Source organism: Ranitomeya variabilis, chromosome 4 (genome assembly GCF_051348905.1).
Source record: "Ranitomeya variabilis isolate aRanVar5 chromosome 4, aRanVar5.hap1, whole genome shotgun sequence".
NCBI lineage: Eukaryota > Metazoa > Chordata > Amphibia > Anura > Dendrobatidae > Ranitomeya > Ranitomeya variabilis.
This window is the reverse complement of record NC_135235.1, coordinates 773171811-773189312: the sequence shown is the minus strand read 5'-3', so window position 1 is coordinate 773189312 and position 17502 is coordinate 773171811. Positions and strand designations below refer to the sequence as shown.

General features: G+C 44.7%; 1 protein-coding gene across 2 annotated transcripts in view; it reads right to left on the bottom strand.

Moving 5' to 3' along the window:
* LOC143766951 (uncharacterized) overlaps positions 1-17502 on the bottom strand; it is a 77073-nt gene that overhangs the window by 47916 nt on the left and 11655 nt on the right. For both annotated transcript variants that reach the window (XM_077254968.1, XM_077254970.1), the window contains exons 2-6: positions 16350-16499; positions 16041-16220; positions 15834-15957; positions 15653-15750; positions 15364-15454 (exon numbers count right to left, since the gene is read on the bottom strand). In XM_077254968.1, coding sequence (XP_077111083.1) covers positions 15364-15454; positions 15653-15750; positions 15834-15957; positions 16041-16220; positions 16350-16427 — 571 coding nt within the window. In that variant the 5' untranslated portion in view covers positions 16428-16499. The remainder of the gene's footprint in view (positions 1-15363; positions 15455-15652; positions 15751-15833; positions 15958-16040; positions 16221-16349; positions 16500-17502) is intronic.

The window sequence follows — 17502 nt, the reverse complement described above, 5'->3', positions numbered from 1 at the left end:
ATATGAGCTGGTATCTCTGGTGTGTGTGTGTGTGTGTGTGATATCTGTAGTATGTGTGTGTGTGATATCTGTAGTATGATGTGTGTGTGTGATATCTGTAGTATGTGTGTGTGTGTGTGATATCTGTAGTGCGTGTGTGATATCTGTAGTGTGTGTGTGATAACTGTAGTATGTGTGTGTGTGATATCTGTAGTATGATGTGTGTGTGATATCTGTAGTATGATGTGTGTGTGTGTGTGTGTGTGTGTGATATCTGTAGTGTGTGTGTGATATCTGTAGTATGTGTGTGTGTGTGTGTGATATCTGTAGTGTGTGTGTGATAACTGATGTGTGTGTGTGTGATATCTGTAGTGTGTGTGTGATATCTGTAGTATGTGTGTGTGTGAGGCAGCGGCGTAACTACCACTGTCGCAGCTGCAAGCGGCTCTGGCAGGTCAGGGGGCCATGTGTCCCCTTGAGCCTGCCTCCCTTTTGCTTGTGTCCCCAAGTGCCAGTCTCCCTTGCCCATTAGTCCATGTGTGTCCCCATGTGCCTGACTCCTATGTCCCCTTGTGCTTATGTCGGTCTCCTTTGTCCCCTTGTGCTTGTGTCAGTCTCCTTCGCCCACTAGTCCCTGTGTGTCAGTCTCCCTTTCCCACTTGTCCCTGTGTGTCCCCTTGTGCTTGTATCCCTTGTCCCCTTGTGTCAGTCTCTTGCCCACTTGTCCCTGTGTGTCCCCTTGTGCCTGTCTCCCTTGTCCCCTTGTGCTTGTCCCTTGTCCCCGTGTGTCAGTCTCCATTGCCCACTAGTCCCCTTGTATCAGTCTCCATTGCCCACTAGTCCCCTTGTATCAGTCTCCCTTGCCCACTATTCCCCGTGTGTCAGTCTCCCTTGCCCACTAGTCCCGGTGTCCCCGTGTGCCAGTCTCCCTTGTCCACTAGTCCCCGTGTGCCCTTTGTGTCAGTCTCCCTTGCTCACTTGTCCCTGTGTGCCCCTTGTGTCAGTCTCCATTGTCCCCTTGTGTCAGTCTCCCTTGCCCACTAGTCCCCTTGTAACCTTCTCCCCTGCCTCCTAGCCCCCATGTGTCCCCTTGTGCCTGTCTTCCTTGCCCCCTTGTGCCCTCTCCCCAGCCCCCTCGTCACCATTTGCTCGTGTCTTTCTCACTGCCCCTGTATGGAGGGGCTGCATTATACTATGAGGGGGGCTGCATTGTATTCTATGGGGGTTACATTGAATTTTATGGCGGGGGGGGGCCCATTTGGAAGTTTGCACCGGGGCCCATAACTTTGTAGTTACGCCACTGCTGGGCCCAATTGGGGGGGGACTCAGTGTGAGAAGACAGTGTGAAGAGGGGGCCAGTATGGAAAGGAGAGGTCAGTGTGAAGAACATGTACCATAAGAGGGACAGTGTGGGGGTCATATTTTGTACAGACAATATAGTGAGGGGCAATTTTTTATTCATGAACATTATAATGACACTTGTATCTTTTACCCCTTAATCCCATTGGACATACTATCCTGGGACTTAATTCCCAGTGACGGGATAGTACGTCCAGCGCGATCAGCTGCGCTCACGGGGGAGCACGGCCGATTGCGGCACTATGTGCCAGGAGCAGTCACGGACCGCTCCTGGCACATTAACCCCCGGCACACTGCGATCAAACATGATCGCAGTGTTCCTGTGGTATAAGGAAGCATCGGGCCGGGAGGGGGCTCCCTGCGGGCTTCCCTGAGACCCTCGGAGCAACGTGATGTGATCGCGTTGCTCCGAGGGTTTCCTACCTTCCTTTCCCTGCAGGCCCCGGATCCAAAATGACCACGGCATCCGGTTCCTTCAGGGAGGTGGCTTCACAGCGCCTGCTCAGAGCAGGCGCCGGGAAGCCTCCCTGCTGTGCATGTCAGATCGCTGATCTGACACAGTGTACAGCAAAGTGTCAGATCAGCGATCTGACACTTTACAGTGATGTCCCCCCCTGGCGCAAAGTAAAAAAAATATATATATATATATATATATATATATATATATATATATATATATATATATACAGTTAGGTCCATATATATTTGGACACAGACATTTTTCTAATTTTGGTTATAAACATTACCACAATGAATTTTAAACAAAACAATTCAGATGCAGTTGAAGTTCAGACTTTCAGCTTTCATTTGAGGGTATCCACATTAAAATTGGATGAAGGGTTTAGGAGTTTCAACTCCTTAATATGTGCCTCCCTGTTTTTAAAGGGACCAAAAGTAATTGGACAGATTAAATAATTTTAAATAAAATGTTCATTCCTAGTACTTGGTTGAAAACCCTTTGTTGGCAATGACTGCCTGAAGTCTTGAACTCATGGACATCACCAGACTCTGTGTTTCCTCCTTTTTGATGCTCGGCCAGGCCTTCACTGCGGTGGTTTTCAGTTGCTGTTTGTTTGTGGGCCTTTCTGTCTGAAGTTTAGTCTTTAACAAGTGAAATGCTGCTCAATTGGGTTGAGATCAGGTGACTGACTTGGCCATTCAAGAATATTCCACTTCTTTGCTTTAATAAACTCCTGGGTTGCTTTGGCTTTATGTTTTGGGTCATTGTCCATCTGTAGTATGAAATGACGACCAATCAGTTTTGCTGCATTTGGCTGGATCTGAGCACACAGTATGTCTCTGAATACCTCAGAATTCATTCGGCTGCTTCTGTCCTGTGTCACATCATCAATAAACACTAGTGACCCAGTGCCACTGGCAGCCATGCATGCCCAAGCCATCACACTGCCTCCGCCATGTTTTACAGATGATGTGGTATCCTTTGGATCATGAGCTGGACCACGCCTTCGCCATACTTTTCTCTTTCCATCATTCTGGTAGAGGTTGACCTTGGTTTCATCTGTCCAAAGAATGTTCTTCCAGAACTGTGCTGGCTTTTTTAGATGTTTTTTAGCAAAGTCCAATCTAGCCGTTTTATTCTTGATGCTTATGAGTGGCTTGCACCGTGCAGTGAACCCTCTGCATTTACTTTCATGCAGTTTTCTCTTTATGGTAGATTTGGATATTGATACGCCTACCTCCTGGAGAGTGTTGTTCACTTGGTTGGCTGTTGTGAAGAAGTTTCTCTTCACCATGGAGATTATTCTGCGATCATCCACCACTGTTGTCTTCCGTGGGCGCTCAGGTCTTTTTGCATTGATGAGTTCACCAGTGCTTTCTTTCTCAGGATGTACCAAACTGTTGATTTTGCCACTCCTAATATTGTAGCAATTTCTCGGATGGGTTTTTTCTGTTTTCGTAGCTTAAGGATGGCTTGTTTCACCTGCATGGAGAGCTCCTTTGACCGAATGTTTACTTCACAGCAAAACCTTCCAAATGCAAGCACCACATCTCAAATCAACTCTAGGCCTTTTATGTGCTTATTTGAGAATGACATAATGAAGGGATTGCCCACACCTGTCCATGAAATAGCCTTGGAGTCAATTGTCCAATTACTTTTGGTCCCTTTAAAAACAGGGTGGCACATGTTAAGGAGCTGAAACTCCTAAACCCTTCATCCAATTTTAATGTGGATACCCTCAAATGAAAGCTAAAAGTCTGAACTTCAACTGCATCTGAATTGTTTTGTTTAAAATTCATTGTGGAAATGTCTATAACCAAAATTAGAAAAATGTAATCTCTGTCCAAATATATATGGACCTAACTGTATATATACAGTGGGGCAAAAAAGTATTTAGTCAGTCAGCAATAGTGCAAGTTCCACCACTTAAAAAGATGAGAGGCGTCTGTAATTTACATCATAGGTAGACCTCAACTATGGGAGACAAACTGAGAAACAAAAATCCAGAAAATCACATTGTCTGTTTTTTTATCATTTTATTTGCATTTTATGGTGGAAAATAAGTATTTGGTCAGAAACAAAATTTCATCTCAATACTTTGTAATATATCCTTTGTTGGCAATGACAGAGGTCAAACGTTTTCTGTAAGTCTTCACAAGGTTGCCACACACTGTTGTTGGTATGTTGGCCCATTCCTCCATGCAGATCTCCTCTAGAGCAGTGATGTTTTTGGCTTTTCGCTTGGCAACACGGACTTTCAACTCCCTCCAAAGGTTTTCTATAGGGTTGAGATCTGGAGACTGGCTAGGCCACTCCAGGACCTTGAAATGCTTCTTACGAAGCCACTCCTTCATTGCCCTGGCGGTGTGCTTTGGATCATTGTCATGTTGAAAGACCCAGCCACGTTTCATCTTCAATGTCCTTGCTGATGGAAGGAGGTTTGCACTCAAAATCTCACGATACATAGCCCCATTCATTCTTTCATGTACCCGGATCAGTCGTCCTGGCCCCTTTGCAGAGAAACAGCCCCAAAGCATGATGTTTCCACCACCATGCTTTACAGTAGGTATGGTGTTTGATGGATGCAACTCAGTATTCTTTTTCCTCCAAACACGACAAGTTGTGTTTCTACCAAACAGTTCCAGTTTGGTTTCATCAGACCATAGGATATTCTCCCAAAACTCCTCTGGATCATCCAAATGCTCTCTAGCAAACTTCAGACGGGCCCGGACATGTACTGGCTTAAGCAGTGGGACACGTCTGGCACTGCAGGATCTGGGTCCATGGTGGCGTAGTGTGTTACTTATGGTAGGCCTTGTTACATTGGTCCCAGCTCTCTGCAGTTCATTCACTAGGTCCCCCCGCGTGGTTCTGGGATTTTTGCTCACCGTTCTTGTGATCATTCTGACCCCACGGGGTGGGATTTTGCGTGGAGCCCCAGATCGAGGGAGATTATCAGTGGTCTTGTATGTCTTCCATTTTCTAATCATTGCTCCCATTGTTGATTTCTTCACTCCAAGCTGGTTGGCTATTGCAGATTCAGTCTTCCCAGCCTGGTGCAGGGCTACAATTTTGTTTCTGGTGTCCTTTGACAGCTCTTTGGTCTTCACCATAGTGGAGTTTGGAGTCAGACTGTTTGAGGGTGTGCACAGGTGTCTTTTTATACTGATAACAAGTTTAAACAGGTGCCATTACTACAGGTAATGAGTGGAGGAAAGAGGAGACTCTTAAAGAAGAAGTTACAGGTCTGTGAGAGCCAGAAATCTTGATTGTTTGTTTCTGACCAAATACTTATTTTCCACCATAAAATGCAAATAAAACGATAAAAAAACAGACAATGTGATTTTCTGGATTTTTTTTTCTCAGTTTGTCTCCCATAGTTGAGGTCTACCTATGATGTAAATTACAGACGCCTCTCATCTTTTTAAGTGGTGGAACTTGCACTATTGCTGACTGACTAAATACTTTTTTGCCCCACTGTATATATATATATTTACATGTGTAAAAAGAAAAAAAAAAAATTCCTAAATAAATAATAATTAAAAAAATAATGTTCCAATAAATACATTCCTTTATCTAAAGAAAAAAAACAAACAATAAAAGTACACATATTTAGTATCGTCGCGTCCGTAACAACCTGACCAATAAAACCATCCCACTAGTTAACCCCTTCAGTGATCACTGTAAAAAAAAAAAAAAAAAAAAACGAGGCAAAAAACAACACTTTATTATCATACCCATTAGGAGAAACAAAACCCGTTTGGAACCCGTTGAAGCACCGGACAGGCGCGAAACGGCCGTCGTTCAGCTGCCACATTACCTTGTACATACACCCCGTGCCGTGAAGATATCGGTACAATAAAGTGATCTGCACAGAAGGTTGGTGAGTGCTGCCGCTTTTCTTCATTATTTACATGCACTACAACGTTATCATACCGCCGAACAAAAAGTGGAATAGCACGCGATCAAAAAGACGGATATAAATAACCATGGTACCGCTGAAAACGTCATCTTGTCCCTCAAAAAAACGAGCCGCCATACAGCGTCATCAGTGAAAAAATAAAAAAGTTATAGTCCTGAGAATAAAGCGATGCAAAAATAATTATTTTTTCTATAAAATAGTTTATATCGTATAAAAGCGACAAAACATAAAAAAAAGATATAAATGAGGTATCGCTGTAATCGTACTGACCCGAAGAATAAAACTGCTTTATCCATTTTACCAAACGCGGAACGGTATAAACGCCCCCCCAAAAAAGAAATTCATGAATAGCTGGTTTTTGGTCATTCTACCTCACAAAAATCGGAATAAAAAGCGATCAAAAATTGTCATGTGCCCGAAAATGTTACCAATAAAAACTTCAACTCGTCCCGCAAAAAACAAGACCTCACATGACTCTGTGGACCAAAATATGGAAAAATTATAGCACTCAAAATCTGGTAACGCAAAATACATTTTTTGCAATAAAAAGTGTCTTTTAGTGTGTGACGGCTGCCAATCATAAAAATCCGCTAAAAAACCCGCTATAAAAGTGAATCAAACACCCCTTCATCACCCCCTTAGTTAGGGAAAAATAAAAAAAATTGTATTTATTTCCATTTTCCCATTAGGGTTAGGGCTAGGGTTTGGATTACATTTACAGTTGGCGTCCCATCTTAATTCCAGCCAATTTTGCATTGAAAAGTCAAACTGCGCTCCTTCCCTTCCGAGCTCTGCCATGCGCCCAAACAGTGGTTTACCCCACATAATTTTGGGGTCCATTTTCTCCTGTTACCCTTGGTAAAATAAAACAAATTGGAGCTGAAGTAAATTTTTAGTGAAAAAAAAATTAAATGTTCATTTTTATTTAAACATTCCAAAAATTACTGTGAAACACCTGAAAAGTTAATAAACTTCTTGAATGTGGTTTTGAGCACCTTGAGGGGTGCAGTTTTTAGAATGGTGTCACACTTGGTTATTTTCTGTCATATAGATCCCTCAAAATGACTTCAAATGTGATGTGGTCCCTAAAAAAATGGTGTTGTAAAAATGAGAAATTTCTGGTCAACTTTTAACCCTTATAACTCACTAACAAAAAAAAAATGTTGGTTCCAAAATTGTGCTGATGTAAAGTAGACATGTGGGAAATGTTACCTATGAAGTATTTTGTGTGACATATCTCTGTGATTTAAGGGCATAAAAATGCAAATTTGGAAAATTGCAAAATGTTCAAAATTTTCGCCAAATTTCCATTTTTTTTTCACAAATAAACGCAAGTAATATCAAAGAAATTTTACCACTATCATGAAGTACAATATGTCACGAGAAAACAATGTCAGAATCACTGGGATCCGTTGAAGTGTTCCAGAGTTATAACCTCATAAACGGACAGTGGTCAGAATTGTAAAAAGTGGCCCGGTCATTAACGTGCAAACCACCCTCAGGGTTTAAGGGGTTAAAGGGAACCTGTCACCCCCCCCTCGGGCGTTTGTAACTAAAAGAGCCACCTTGTGCAGCACTAATGCTGCATTCTGACAAGGTGGCTTTTTAGTTACAAACGCCTGCAGACGCTGAAATAAACACATATATAAAATGTGCCTCCACATATCCTGAAATCGTCCCGGGGGCGGGACTTTCCTTCCTAATTAGACGCATTATCGTCCTCTGCGCCTGCGCTGTAAGTACGAAGGGCAGCGCAACTGCGCATGCCCGGAAATAAAAACTTACAGCGCAGGCGCAGAGGACGATAATGCAGCAAGAGGAGGCGGCGCCCACAGCTCCGGAGTGACGGCCGTGCTGCGTCTAATTAGGAAGGAAAGTCCTGCCCCCGGACGATTCCAGGGTATGTGGGGGCACATTTTATAAGTGCTTATTTCAGCGTTAGTGCTGCACAAGGTGGCTCTTTTAGTTACAAGCGCCGGGGGGGGGGGGGGGGTGACAGGTTTCCTTTAGGCATCATGTGGAGAATTCCTGCAAAAGAGCGGAGAAGATGGAAGTCTGCAGAGACGGCTGTGGATGAGAAAACTCATCATGGGGTCTGGACAAGATGAAGAAAAGAAGGAGAACGGCTCCAGTGGCGACATCATCTATAAAGGTACATGGATGTAAATGTTATTTGTGATACTGACTCGTTTTTATGTATGTTAGGAGCATTAAAGGGGATGTCCAGGTTTGTAATGAGTCTGCAGTCATTCTTTGTGACTGCAGACTTGTGACTTCTCACAGTGCGCTCTGCACACTGTCAGGATTCTCTCGTGCTGGCGATTTACATATCATTCATTCTCTGAACTGAAATATCCTGCATGTCTATTGCTCCAGTCCCTGACAGCAAGCAGCCTGAATGGTATCAGAGTCATTCTATCTTCGGCATTGAATCCTGCATATATCTATATTTGTTAGCCATCTTATTATGCAATTGTTTTTGTTTATAGATATTTAACTCACTTCTGCTTGCCCTCCTGCAGAGAGATCACATAACTGTTTCAAAGGGGGTTATGATCCATGTAGACCTGGACATTTGTTCATCTGTTCAGTACATTTGTGTCCTGCTGTCTCAACTGGGTTAGATTAATTGCTAACGAGAGGGAAAACAACAAAACAAAAAGCGAGATCTAAGAGCTAGCCTTCTATAAATGTAGACATACTTTGGGGATGCATTCGTGCACTATTATTCGTGTACATTCAAAGTACTGTTTCTAAGTGCTGGCAGTTATAACATGGCAGTTAGACAGGGCAGGAGACAGGTAAGACAATCTAAATCTATTCCCAGTTCATTTGGCACAGAACAAATATTCACCATATGTATTTGTATAATCTATATCCTGACTGCCGCACTCACTCACATTCACCGCCCTTGCATTAACTCTCTACACTCCATCCATATCGGCCCCTCTGTCCCTGCCTCTCCTCTGTATAGCACTCATGCTCTGTTCACATTGCTTAACAGCGCAGATCCATTCAGTCCCACCATCCAACACAAGAGACGCTCTCACAAATCATTTAACCATCTGCTCACGCTTTCTATCCTCCTTCTCCTAGTCGCTGGAGACATCTCTCCAAACCCCGGCCCCCCATGTTATAGCCAGTCAAACCTCCCAACTGCTGCACTCAGAAACTCCTCTAACCTTATTAATATTCCCTGCATGCCTTCTGTCTCTTTCAATTGTGCCCTTTGGAATTCTCGCTCTGTGTGTAATAAACTCTCCTTCATCCATGACTTCTTCCTTTCTAATTCTCTTAACCTCCTGGCTCTTACTGAAACCTGGATCCAGCAGTCAGACACCACCGCTGCTGCTCTCTCATATGGTGGACTACACTTTTCTCATACCCCAAGATCAGACAACAGAGCAGGTGGAGGCATTGGTCTGCTCCTTTCACTAAAATGTACCTTCCAAGTTATCCCCCAAGTACCCTCACTTGTATTCCCTTCGTTTGAGGTCCATGCTGTCAGACTCTACATTCCTTTCTCCATGCGAGTGGCGGTGGTGTATCATCCTCCCGACCCCTCTCATCAGTTCCTGGATCACTTTGCCACCTGGCTTCCACACTTTCTCTCCTGTGACACCCCCACCCTCATCATGGGTGATTTCAACATCCCCATTGCTTCTCCCCTCTCCCCATCTGCTTCTCACCTTTTATCTCTAACCTCCTCTTTCGGCCTCTCGCAGCATACTAACTTTCCAACTCATGAAGATGGAAACGCCCTCGACTTGGTCTTCTCCCGCCTTTGTTCAGTGGATGATTTCACAAACTCCCCTCTCCAGCTCTCTGACCACAACCTTCTTTCATTCTCTATCAAGAACTGCCATCCCGCTCAGGTCACCCCCACTTTCCACACTTATAGAAACATACAGGCCATTAACACCCAGAAACTTATGAAGAACTTGCAGTCCTCATTGGCCCCAATCTCCTCCATCTCATGTCCTGATTCTGCTCTGAAGCATTACAATGAAACCCTGCAAAGTGCCCTGGATGAAGCTGCACCTCCTATACATAGAACAACTCGGCACAGACGGCGACAACCATGGCACACGCTGCAAACACGTTTCCTGCAGCGGCGCTCCAGGTGCGCCGAACGTCTGTGGAGAAAATCTAATCTACCCGAAGATTTCATCCATTATAAGTTCATGCTAAAAACATACAACTCTGCCCTTCACCTCTCCAAACAAACCTATTTCAACACCCTCATCACCTCGCTGTCCAATAACTCTAAACGTCTCTTTGACACTTTCCATTCCCTACTCAACCCAAGAGTGCAGGCCCCAACCAAGGATCTCCGCGCTGACGATCTGGCTAATTACTTCAAAGAAAAAATTGACCACATTCGACAGGAAATCATCTCCCAATCTCTTCATACCATGCACTGTCCTCATTCCCCCACTGCATCTAGTTCACTCTCCAACTTTGAACCAGTTACAGAAGAAGTAATCAGGCTCCTTGCATCTTCTCGCCCAACCACTTGCACCAGTGACCCCATTCGGTCACATCTCCTCCAGTCCCTTTCCCCGGCTGTCACCTCTCACCTAACAAAAATATTCAACCTTTCTCTCACTTCCGGTATTTTTCCATCCTCATTTAACCATCATACATCCATTACTTAAAAAACCGTCCCTCGATCAAAACTGTGCCGCTAATTATAGACCTGTCTCTAATCTTCCCTTCATCTCTAAACTCCTCGAACGCCTGGTCCACTCCCATCTTACCCGCTATCTCTCAGATAACTCTCTTCTCGACCCTCTTCAATCTGGTTTCCGCTCTTTACACTCTACTGAAACTGCCCTCACTAAAGTCTCTAATGACCTACTAACAGCTAAATCTAATGGTCACTACTCCATGCTAATTCTCTTGGATCTCTCTGCAGCATTCGACACTGTGGATCATCAGCTCCTCCTCACTATGCTCCGCTCCATCGGCCTCAAGGACACCGTTCTCTCTTGGTTCTCCTCCTATCTCTCTGACAACTCATTTACTGTATGTTTTGCTGATTCCTCCTCCTCTCACCTTCCCCTTACTGTTGGGGTTCCTCAAGGATCAGTCCTAGGCCCCCTCCTCTTCTCTTTGTATACTGCCCCATTGGACAAAATCAGTAGATTTGGTCTCCAGTACCATCTCTATGCTGATGACACCCAATTATACACTTCTTCTCCTGTTATGACGCCGACCTTTTTAGAAAACACCAGTGATTGTCTTACTGCTGTTTCTAACATCATGTCCTCCCTCTATCTGAAACTGAACCTGTCAAAAACTGAACTCCTCGTGTTCTCTCCCTCTACTAACGTACCTTTGCCTGACATTGCCATCTCCATGTGTGGTTCCACCATTACTCCAAAGCAACATGCCCGCTACCTTGGGGTCATACTTGATTCCGAGCTTTCATTCACCCCCACATCCGATCACTGGCTCGCTCTTCTTATCTGCATCTCAAAAACATTTCTAGAATTCGCCCTTTTCTTACTTTCGACTCTGCAAAAACTCTGTTTCACTTATTCATTCTTGTCTGGACTATTGTAACTCTCTACTAATCGGCCTCCCTCTTACCAAACTCTCCCCCCTCCAATCTGTCCTGAATGCTGCAGCCAGGATCATATTCCTCACCAACCGTTACACCGATGCCTCTACCCTGTGCCAGTCATTACACTGGTTACCCATCCACTCCAGAATCCAGTACAAAACTACTACCCTCATCCACAAAGCACTCCATGGCTCAGCACCACCCTACATCTCCTCTCTGGTCTCAGTCTACCACCCTACCCGTGCCCTCCGCTCCGCTAATGACCTCAGGTTAGCATCCTCAATAATCAGAACCTCCCACTCCCGTCTCCAAGACTTTACATGTGCTGCGCCGATTCTTTGGAATGCACTACCCAGGTTTATAAGATTAATCCCCAATCCCCACAGTTTTAAGCGTACCCTAAAAACACATTTGTTCAGATTGGCCTACCAATCTCCCTCAAACCATCTACCTCAAAGCATTAACTTGACTATCCCTGTGTGGCCCATTTAAAAAAAAAAAAAAACGAAAAAAAAAACATAATCAGGTTCCTCGCATCATGTTCTCATATACTTCATGCAGTTAATAGCCTCTGTGTCTGTACTGCTACATACTTAGGCAGTGAACTGGTTCATGCAGCTTTACATGAACACCAGAGCCTTACACTATGGCTGGTCCAAATAACTAAAGCAATTGTTACCATCCACTTCTCGTGTCTCCCCTTTTCTTCATAGGTTGTAAGCTTGCGAGCAGGGCCCTCATTCCTCCTGGTATCTGTTTTGAACTGTGATTTATGTTATGCTGTAATGTCTATTGTCTGTACAAGTCCCCTCTATAAGTTGTAAAGCGCTGTGGAATATGTTGGCGCTATATACATAAAATTATTATTATTATTTATTACATGCAGTCATGCGCTGACTAGACATATGTGGCCTCCGTCAATGAAAATGAGCAGAGCGAGGTCGGGCACGTCTAGTCGGAATGTGGCCAGAAGTATACAAATCACATGCTTGTGCTAATATGACTGTCCACCGGCAAGGGAGAATCCTAAAAGTGTGTGGTGCATTAGCTGTGAGAATTCAGAAGCTGCGATGTCAGGATTCAGCACTGCAGTTTCCAGTAGTCACATGGACACTTCACTCATATGCGATTTTCATACTTGTGGTCGAGTGACATCGAGCTTCTCTTCTGCTTCTCTCAGTTTTTCACTGAACATTGAGCGCATTAGGGAGAGGAGCTTGTGGGTTCATGACTAAGTGTGCAAATCTCATATGTCCTGGTGTGGGCACCAAAATGAATTCTTGCCCCGGGTGCCAGAAACCCTAGATACGCCTCTTCCGGTATGCTAATGCGAGCGGTGATTACCGGGTCCGGTGGAGGGAGGTCTGTGCACAGTGCAGCACAGGCAGTGAGGCAGGGACTGAGGGTGTTCATAGAGAGAGAATGGAGACCCGGAGACTGCCCGTCCCAGTCTACGCCGTAGCCTGGAGCCCTCATCATCATAGGAATATGTCAGTCAATAAATTGTTCTTCTAAAGCTTTATAGTGTAGTTTTAGGTCAGAGAGGGATGGATGAGATGAGCTAGCACGGTGCAGGAACAGGAAGTGATGGCTACTTGCGGACATGTGCGGCACTTGCGGTGAGACACAAAAAAAAAACAAAAAAAACCCCAAAAACACTGCTTTCAGCGTTTTTCTTTCCATTGCTGCAAGTACCACATTTACCGGATTGCTGCACAATCACAAGTGACGCACATATCCGCAAGTCCCATAGGGAATGAATGAGGCCGAGGGCAGTGTTGCCGTAATTGATCTGTTACGCGGCAAAACTGCTGGATCTGCTGTTAAAGGCTTCTTTCACATCAGCGATTTTTGCCAAAGTCGCTGCCAATAGTGTCATACTGACCAATGGGGGAGGCAGAACTAAAAGTGCCTAGGGCGGCAGAAACTCTAAATACGGCCCTGGTCTTATAGCTTTTACCTTTAACATGTTTGTCTATAATTTTCTTTCTAATCTCCTGAGACAACTCTTTTCTTCGCTTCCTCTGGTCCATGTTGAGTGTGATACACACCATGTCACCAAACAGCACAGTGAGTATCTGTAGCCCTATATACAGGCCACTCACTGATTCCAAGATTGTAGACACCCGTGATGCTACTTAGTGGACACACTGCGATTTAACATGTCCCTTTGTCACATTATTTCCAGGGGTACCATTAGTTCTGTCCAGGCCTATTTCATGAGTTTTATTTATTTTTTAATTCTGTGGAAGCATGGCTGAAAAGCAATGTCTGACTTTCATTTTTTCATTTTCATAGATCTTTTATTTCTTATTATTTTTGTCAGATTCAAGTTATTTCCGTCACCATTGTGGTTTTTCCTGTCATTAAACGAGGGGTACCAGCAATTTTGACCACATATGTATAGATTATAACCCTCAGTGAATTAATTTATAAAATGGAATCACTTGAGAATTTCGACTCTGGTTTTCTGTCATTTAGTCATATTAGGGCTTCTGCATATCCTGTGTCCAATCTCATCTGGGATCTGTTCCTGCTGTCCAGCTGGAGTAATCTGCTCCTACTTCAGCCAACTGGAAAGTACCACACCCTACTAAAGCTCAAAGCACATGGCCGGAATCTGCCAGAAACAGCGTTGTTCTCCTCTGGTTCAGTCCTCTGTGCTCAGCTTGCGGCTTGTGTATTTGTTTACTGTTGTGACCGTGGCCCGTTTACTGACTACTCCTGTGTCTTCTGATTCTGTATTCTGTCCTTCTGGTTCTGAACCATCTACCTGACTATTCTTCTTGCCAACAAATACCACAGAATAGCAGGTAACACCATGGTCCAAGCCTAGGGGTCCCAGTGTAAGTCCAGATCCATGTAATGGTGGTGAAGGGTGATGAGCAAGGCAATCCTTGGGATATGGAAAGCAGAGAAGATAGTGCCAAGCATGTTCATGGTGGAGATCTTTTGAGCTGCCAGTTGACCACGAACAATGTTCCCAATACATTGTGTCTGCAAACTATTCCAGATAGATCTGCATTCAAACAGCTACATGGCGCTCCTTCCCTTCTGAACACTGCCATGTGCCCAGACAGTAGTGTACAATCGTATGTGGGGTATTGCGAGAAGTTAAAAAGATAATTTGTAAGATCCATTTGTTTTCTATTATCCTTTGTGAACAATTCCAAAGTTATCACCACATAAAGTGACACACGTCAGATTGTAAAAATGGGGCCTGATTAAGAACACAAAACTGGCTGCGGGAAGAGGTTAAATCAGAGGATTGTGGACACTACTGTAATCAGAAACTGACTATAGACAATAACATCTACTGAAATGCTCAAACTGAACAGTCTCCATCAGTAATAAATGAGGAGCTAGTGGTGAAACCTCTCTGGGGTAATTAGAGCACGGGGCTCGGTGACTTCACAATCTAAACTATCGGAAGCTCCAATATTTTCTGTCAGATGAGTTTCAAGAAGAAATATTACACATTTATAGAGAACTGTGTATAATAGTGCAAAGCGGAGATGTCTTATAGGGAACCTGTCAGCAGGATTGTGCTCAGTGACTACAGACACTGTCAGGTCGGTGCCGTTATACTGATTACACTGATACCTGGTGATGAAATCCGTCTTGTGGTTGTTGTTTAATCTGTATTTGTAGTTTTCAGTTAATGAGATGCTCGTGCTTAGAAAAGAAAAAAAAAATGGGTTCTAAGAAGCCAACAGCATCATTACCCTCCGCTTTCTCTTACAGGCCCATCATCATATTTTTCTTCCAGTGATTTTCTATCTTGTCAGCACATTCTACGTACGCGGTCATTTGGCTTTATAGTTTACAGATCTGGGCAGGTAACAGCGGCTCCTAAACCCAGGGGGTAGGTGGATCTACCAGGTTGTAAGTTCTATAGAAAAGGGCTTTCAATGCCCAAAGTTATTTGAACAGTTTTGGGTGGAGGAGAATGTTGTAGTCTAGAGGCAAAATGGTGATCATGGTAATACGGCCGGACTACACCACCGATAAAGCAGCCACAGCCGGTGATGAGAAGAATCTGTGACCTCTCTGCATTTAGTGGTTACTACTCACCTGGGTAGCCATGTGTGGGAATCTCCTCTTTACACCACTCATCCCCCCTCACATATGTCTCTGTAGTATTATTATGGGTCAGATCTTCACCCTGAAACAAATATTATAAAAGTCACCGACAGATGGAGAAGTCCCATCTATGATCAGCTCTAATCCTGCCATCTCCACCGTTCTCATTACACATGTATAAAACATATAATACTGGTGGATAAAACAAGACTGAGCACAAGACCTTCACCGACGTCTACACATCATAGGGGAGATCTCCTGACACCTTCTCTCCATCTACCTGATGGTCCTGAGGAGCATTGGGATCTTCTTGGTTACAGTCCTGTGGAAGAAGAGGATGGGGACATCTCTCTGGTGTTGTCCTCTTACTGGATAGATCTGGAGGAAACACATACAGGGAGTGAATTCATTCTTTACATACAGATAATTATAGGCCGTGTGTATTTAGTCCTGTCTATTACCTGGAGATGTGAGGGGCTGGGGAACCTCCATTATGACGTTCTTGTACAGATCTCTGTGTCCTTCTAAATACTCCCACTCCTCCATGGAGAAATAGACAGCGACATCCTGACACCTTATAGGAACCTGACACATACAATGATACCGTCATCCCCCCGATCCCTTCATAGTGTTACTGTATAATGTCCCAGCATTCCCAGCACTGTCACCTCTCCAGTCAGCAGCTCAATCATCTTGTAGGTGAGTTCTAGGATCTTCTGGTCATTGATGTCCTCATGGATCAGGGGGTGAGGTGGAGGCCCCGTGATTGGGCTCAGGGGTCTTCCCCATCCCTCAGACACAGGGTCCTGACAGCGATCACTAGAGGTCTTCTTCACCACTGTGTAATCCTGGTAATGGAGAGACACATTAATAAATCTCACTACAGACATTTCCAGAGTCCTCACCTCTCCAGTTCTGTCCATCTGTTATTCCCATAGATAAGAATGATGTAATGTGACGTCATCAGAATCTCTCACCTCTCCAGTAATCCGGAAGAGGATCTCTAGGGTGAGGTGTAATATCCTCTCCGCCATCTTGTCTCTGTCCATATCCATCTGTGATGGGTAAATCAGGAAAATTCTCTTTTGTAGAAGATCTTCACTGAGAGGATCCGATATTGTAGAGACCTGAATGAGAAGATGAGCCGATGTAACATCATAAGAATCCTGTGTAATACACGGGGGCACACAGGGGCCAGTAGTAATATATGGGGGCACACAGGGGCCAGTAGTAATATACGGGGGCACACAGGGGCCAGTAGTAATATATGGGGGTATACAGGGGCCAGTAGTAATATATGGGGGCACACAGGGGCCAGTAGTAATATATGGGGGCACACAGGGGCCAGTAGTAATATATGGGGGCACACGGGGGCCAGTAGTAATATATGGGGGCACACGGGGGCCAGTATTAATATATGTGGCACACAGGGGCCATTAGTAATATATGGGGGCACACAGGGGCCAGTAGTAATATATGGAGGCACACAGGGGCCAGTAGTAATATATGGAGGCACACAGGGGCCAGTAATAATATATGGGGGCACACAGGGGCCAGTAGTGATATATGGGGGGCACACAGGGGCCAGTAGTAATATATGGGGGCACACAGGGGCCAGTAGTAATATATGGGGCACACGGGGGCCAGTAGTAATATATGGGGCACACGGGGGCCAGTAGTAATATATGGGGGCACACAGGGGCCACTAATACTAGTTAGGGCCACATAGAAGGACTTATGGCCCCTGTAGTTGAATAGGGGAATATTCCCATGTGGGGGAAGAAGGGAGAATTCTTACAGTGGCCGGTACACAGGGGAGGACATTACTGTCTGGAGACAGAGGAAAACGCACTCACTGCACAGACACAGCCAGGACTCCCAGGTATGAATAAGCGCCATAGTGAGGGGGCGGAGTATGGAGGCGATATAGGAGGAGGAATCCCCCACATGGAGGATGACGAGGACTGCACCTGCAGAGCCGGACACCGGGAACCCACGAGGAGGAAGGAGCTTCTGGTGGGATAAAGGCAGCGTCTAGATTGGAGTCTAATTCTTGAGGGGGAGGCGTGATTCCTTGAAATGGTGATGTCACCGGAAGGGGCGGGGCCTTCTTTAGTCCAATGATGAGCC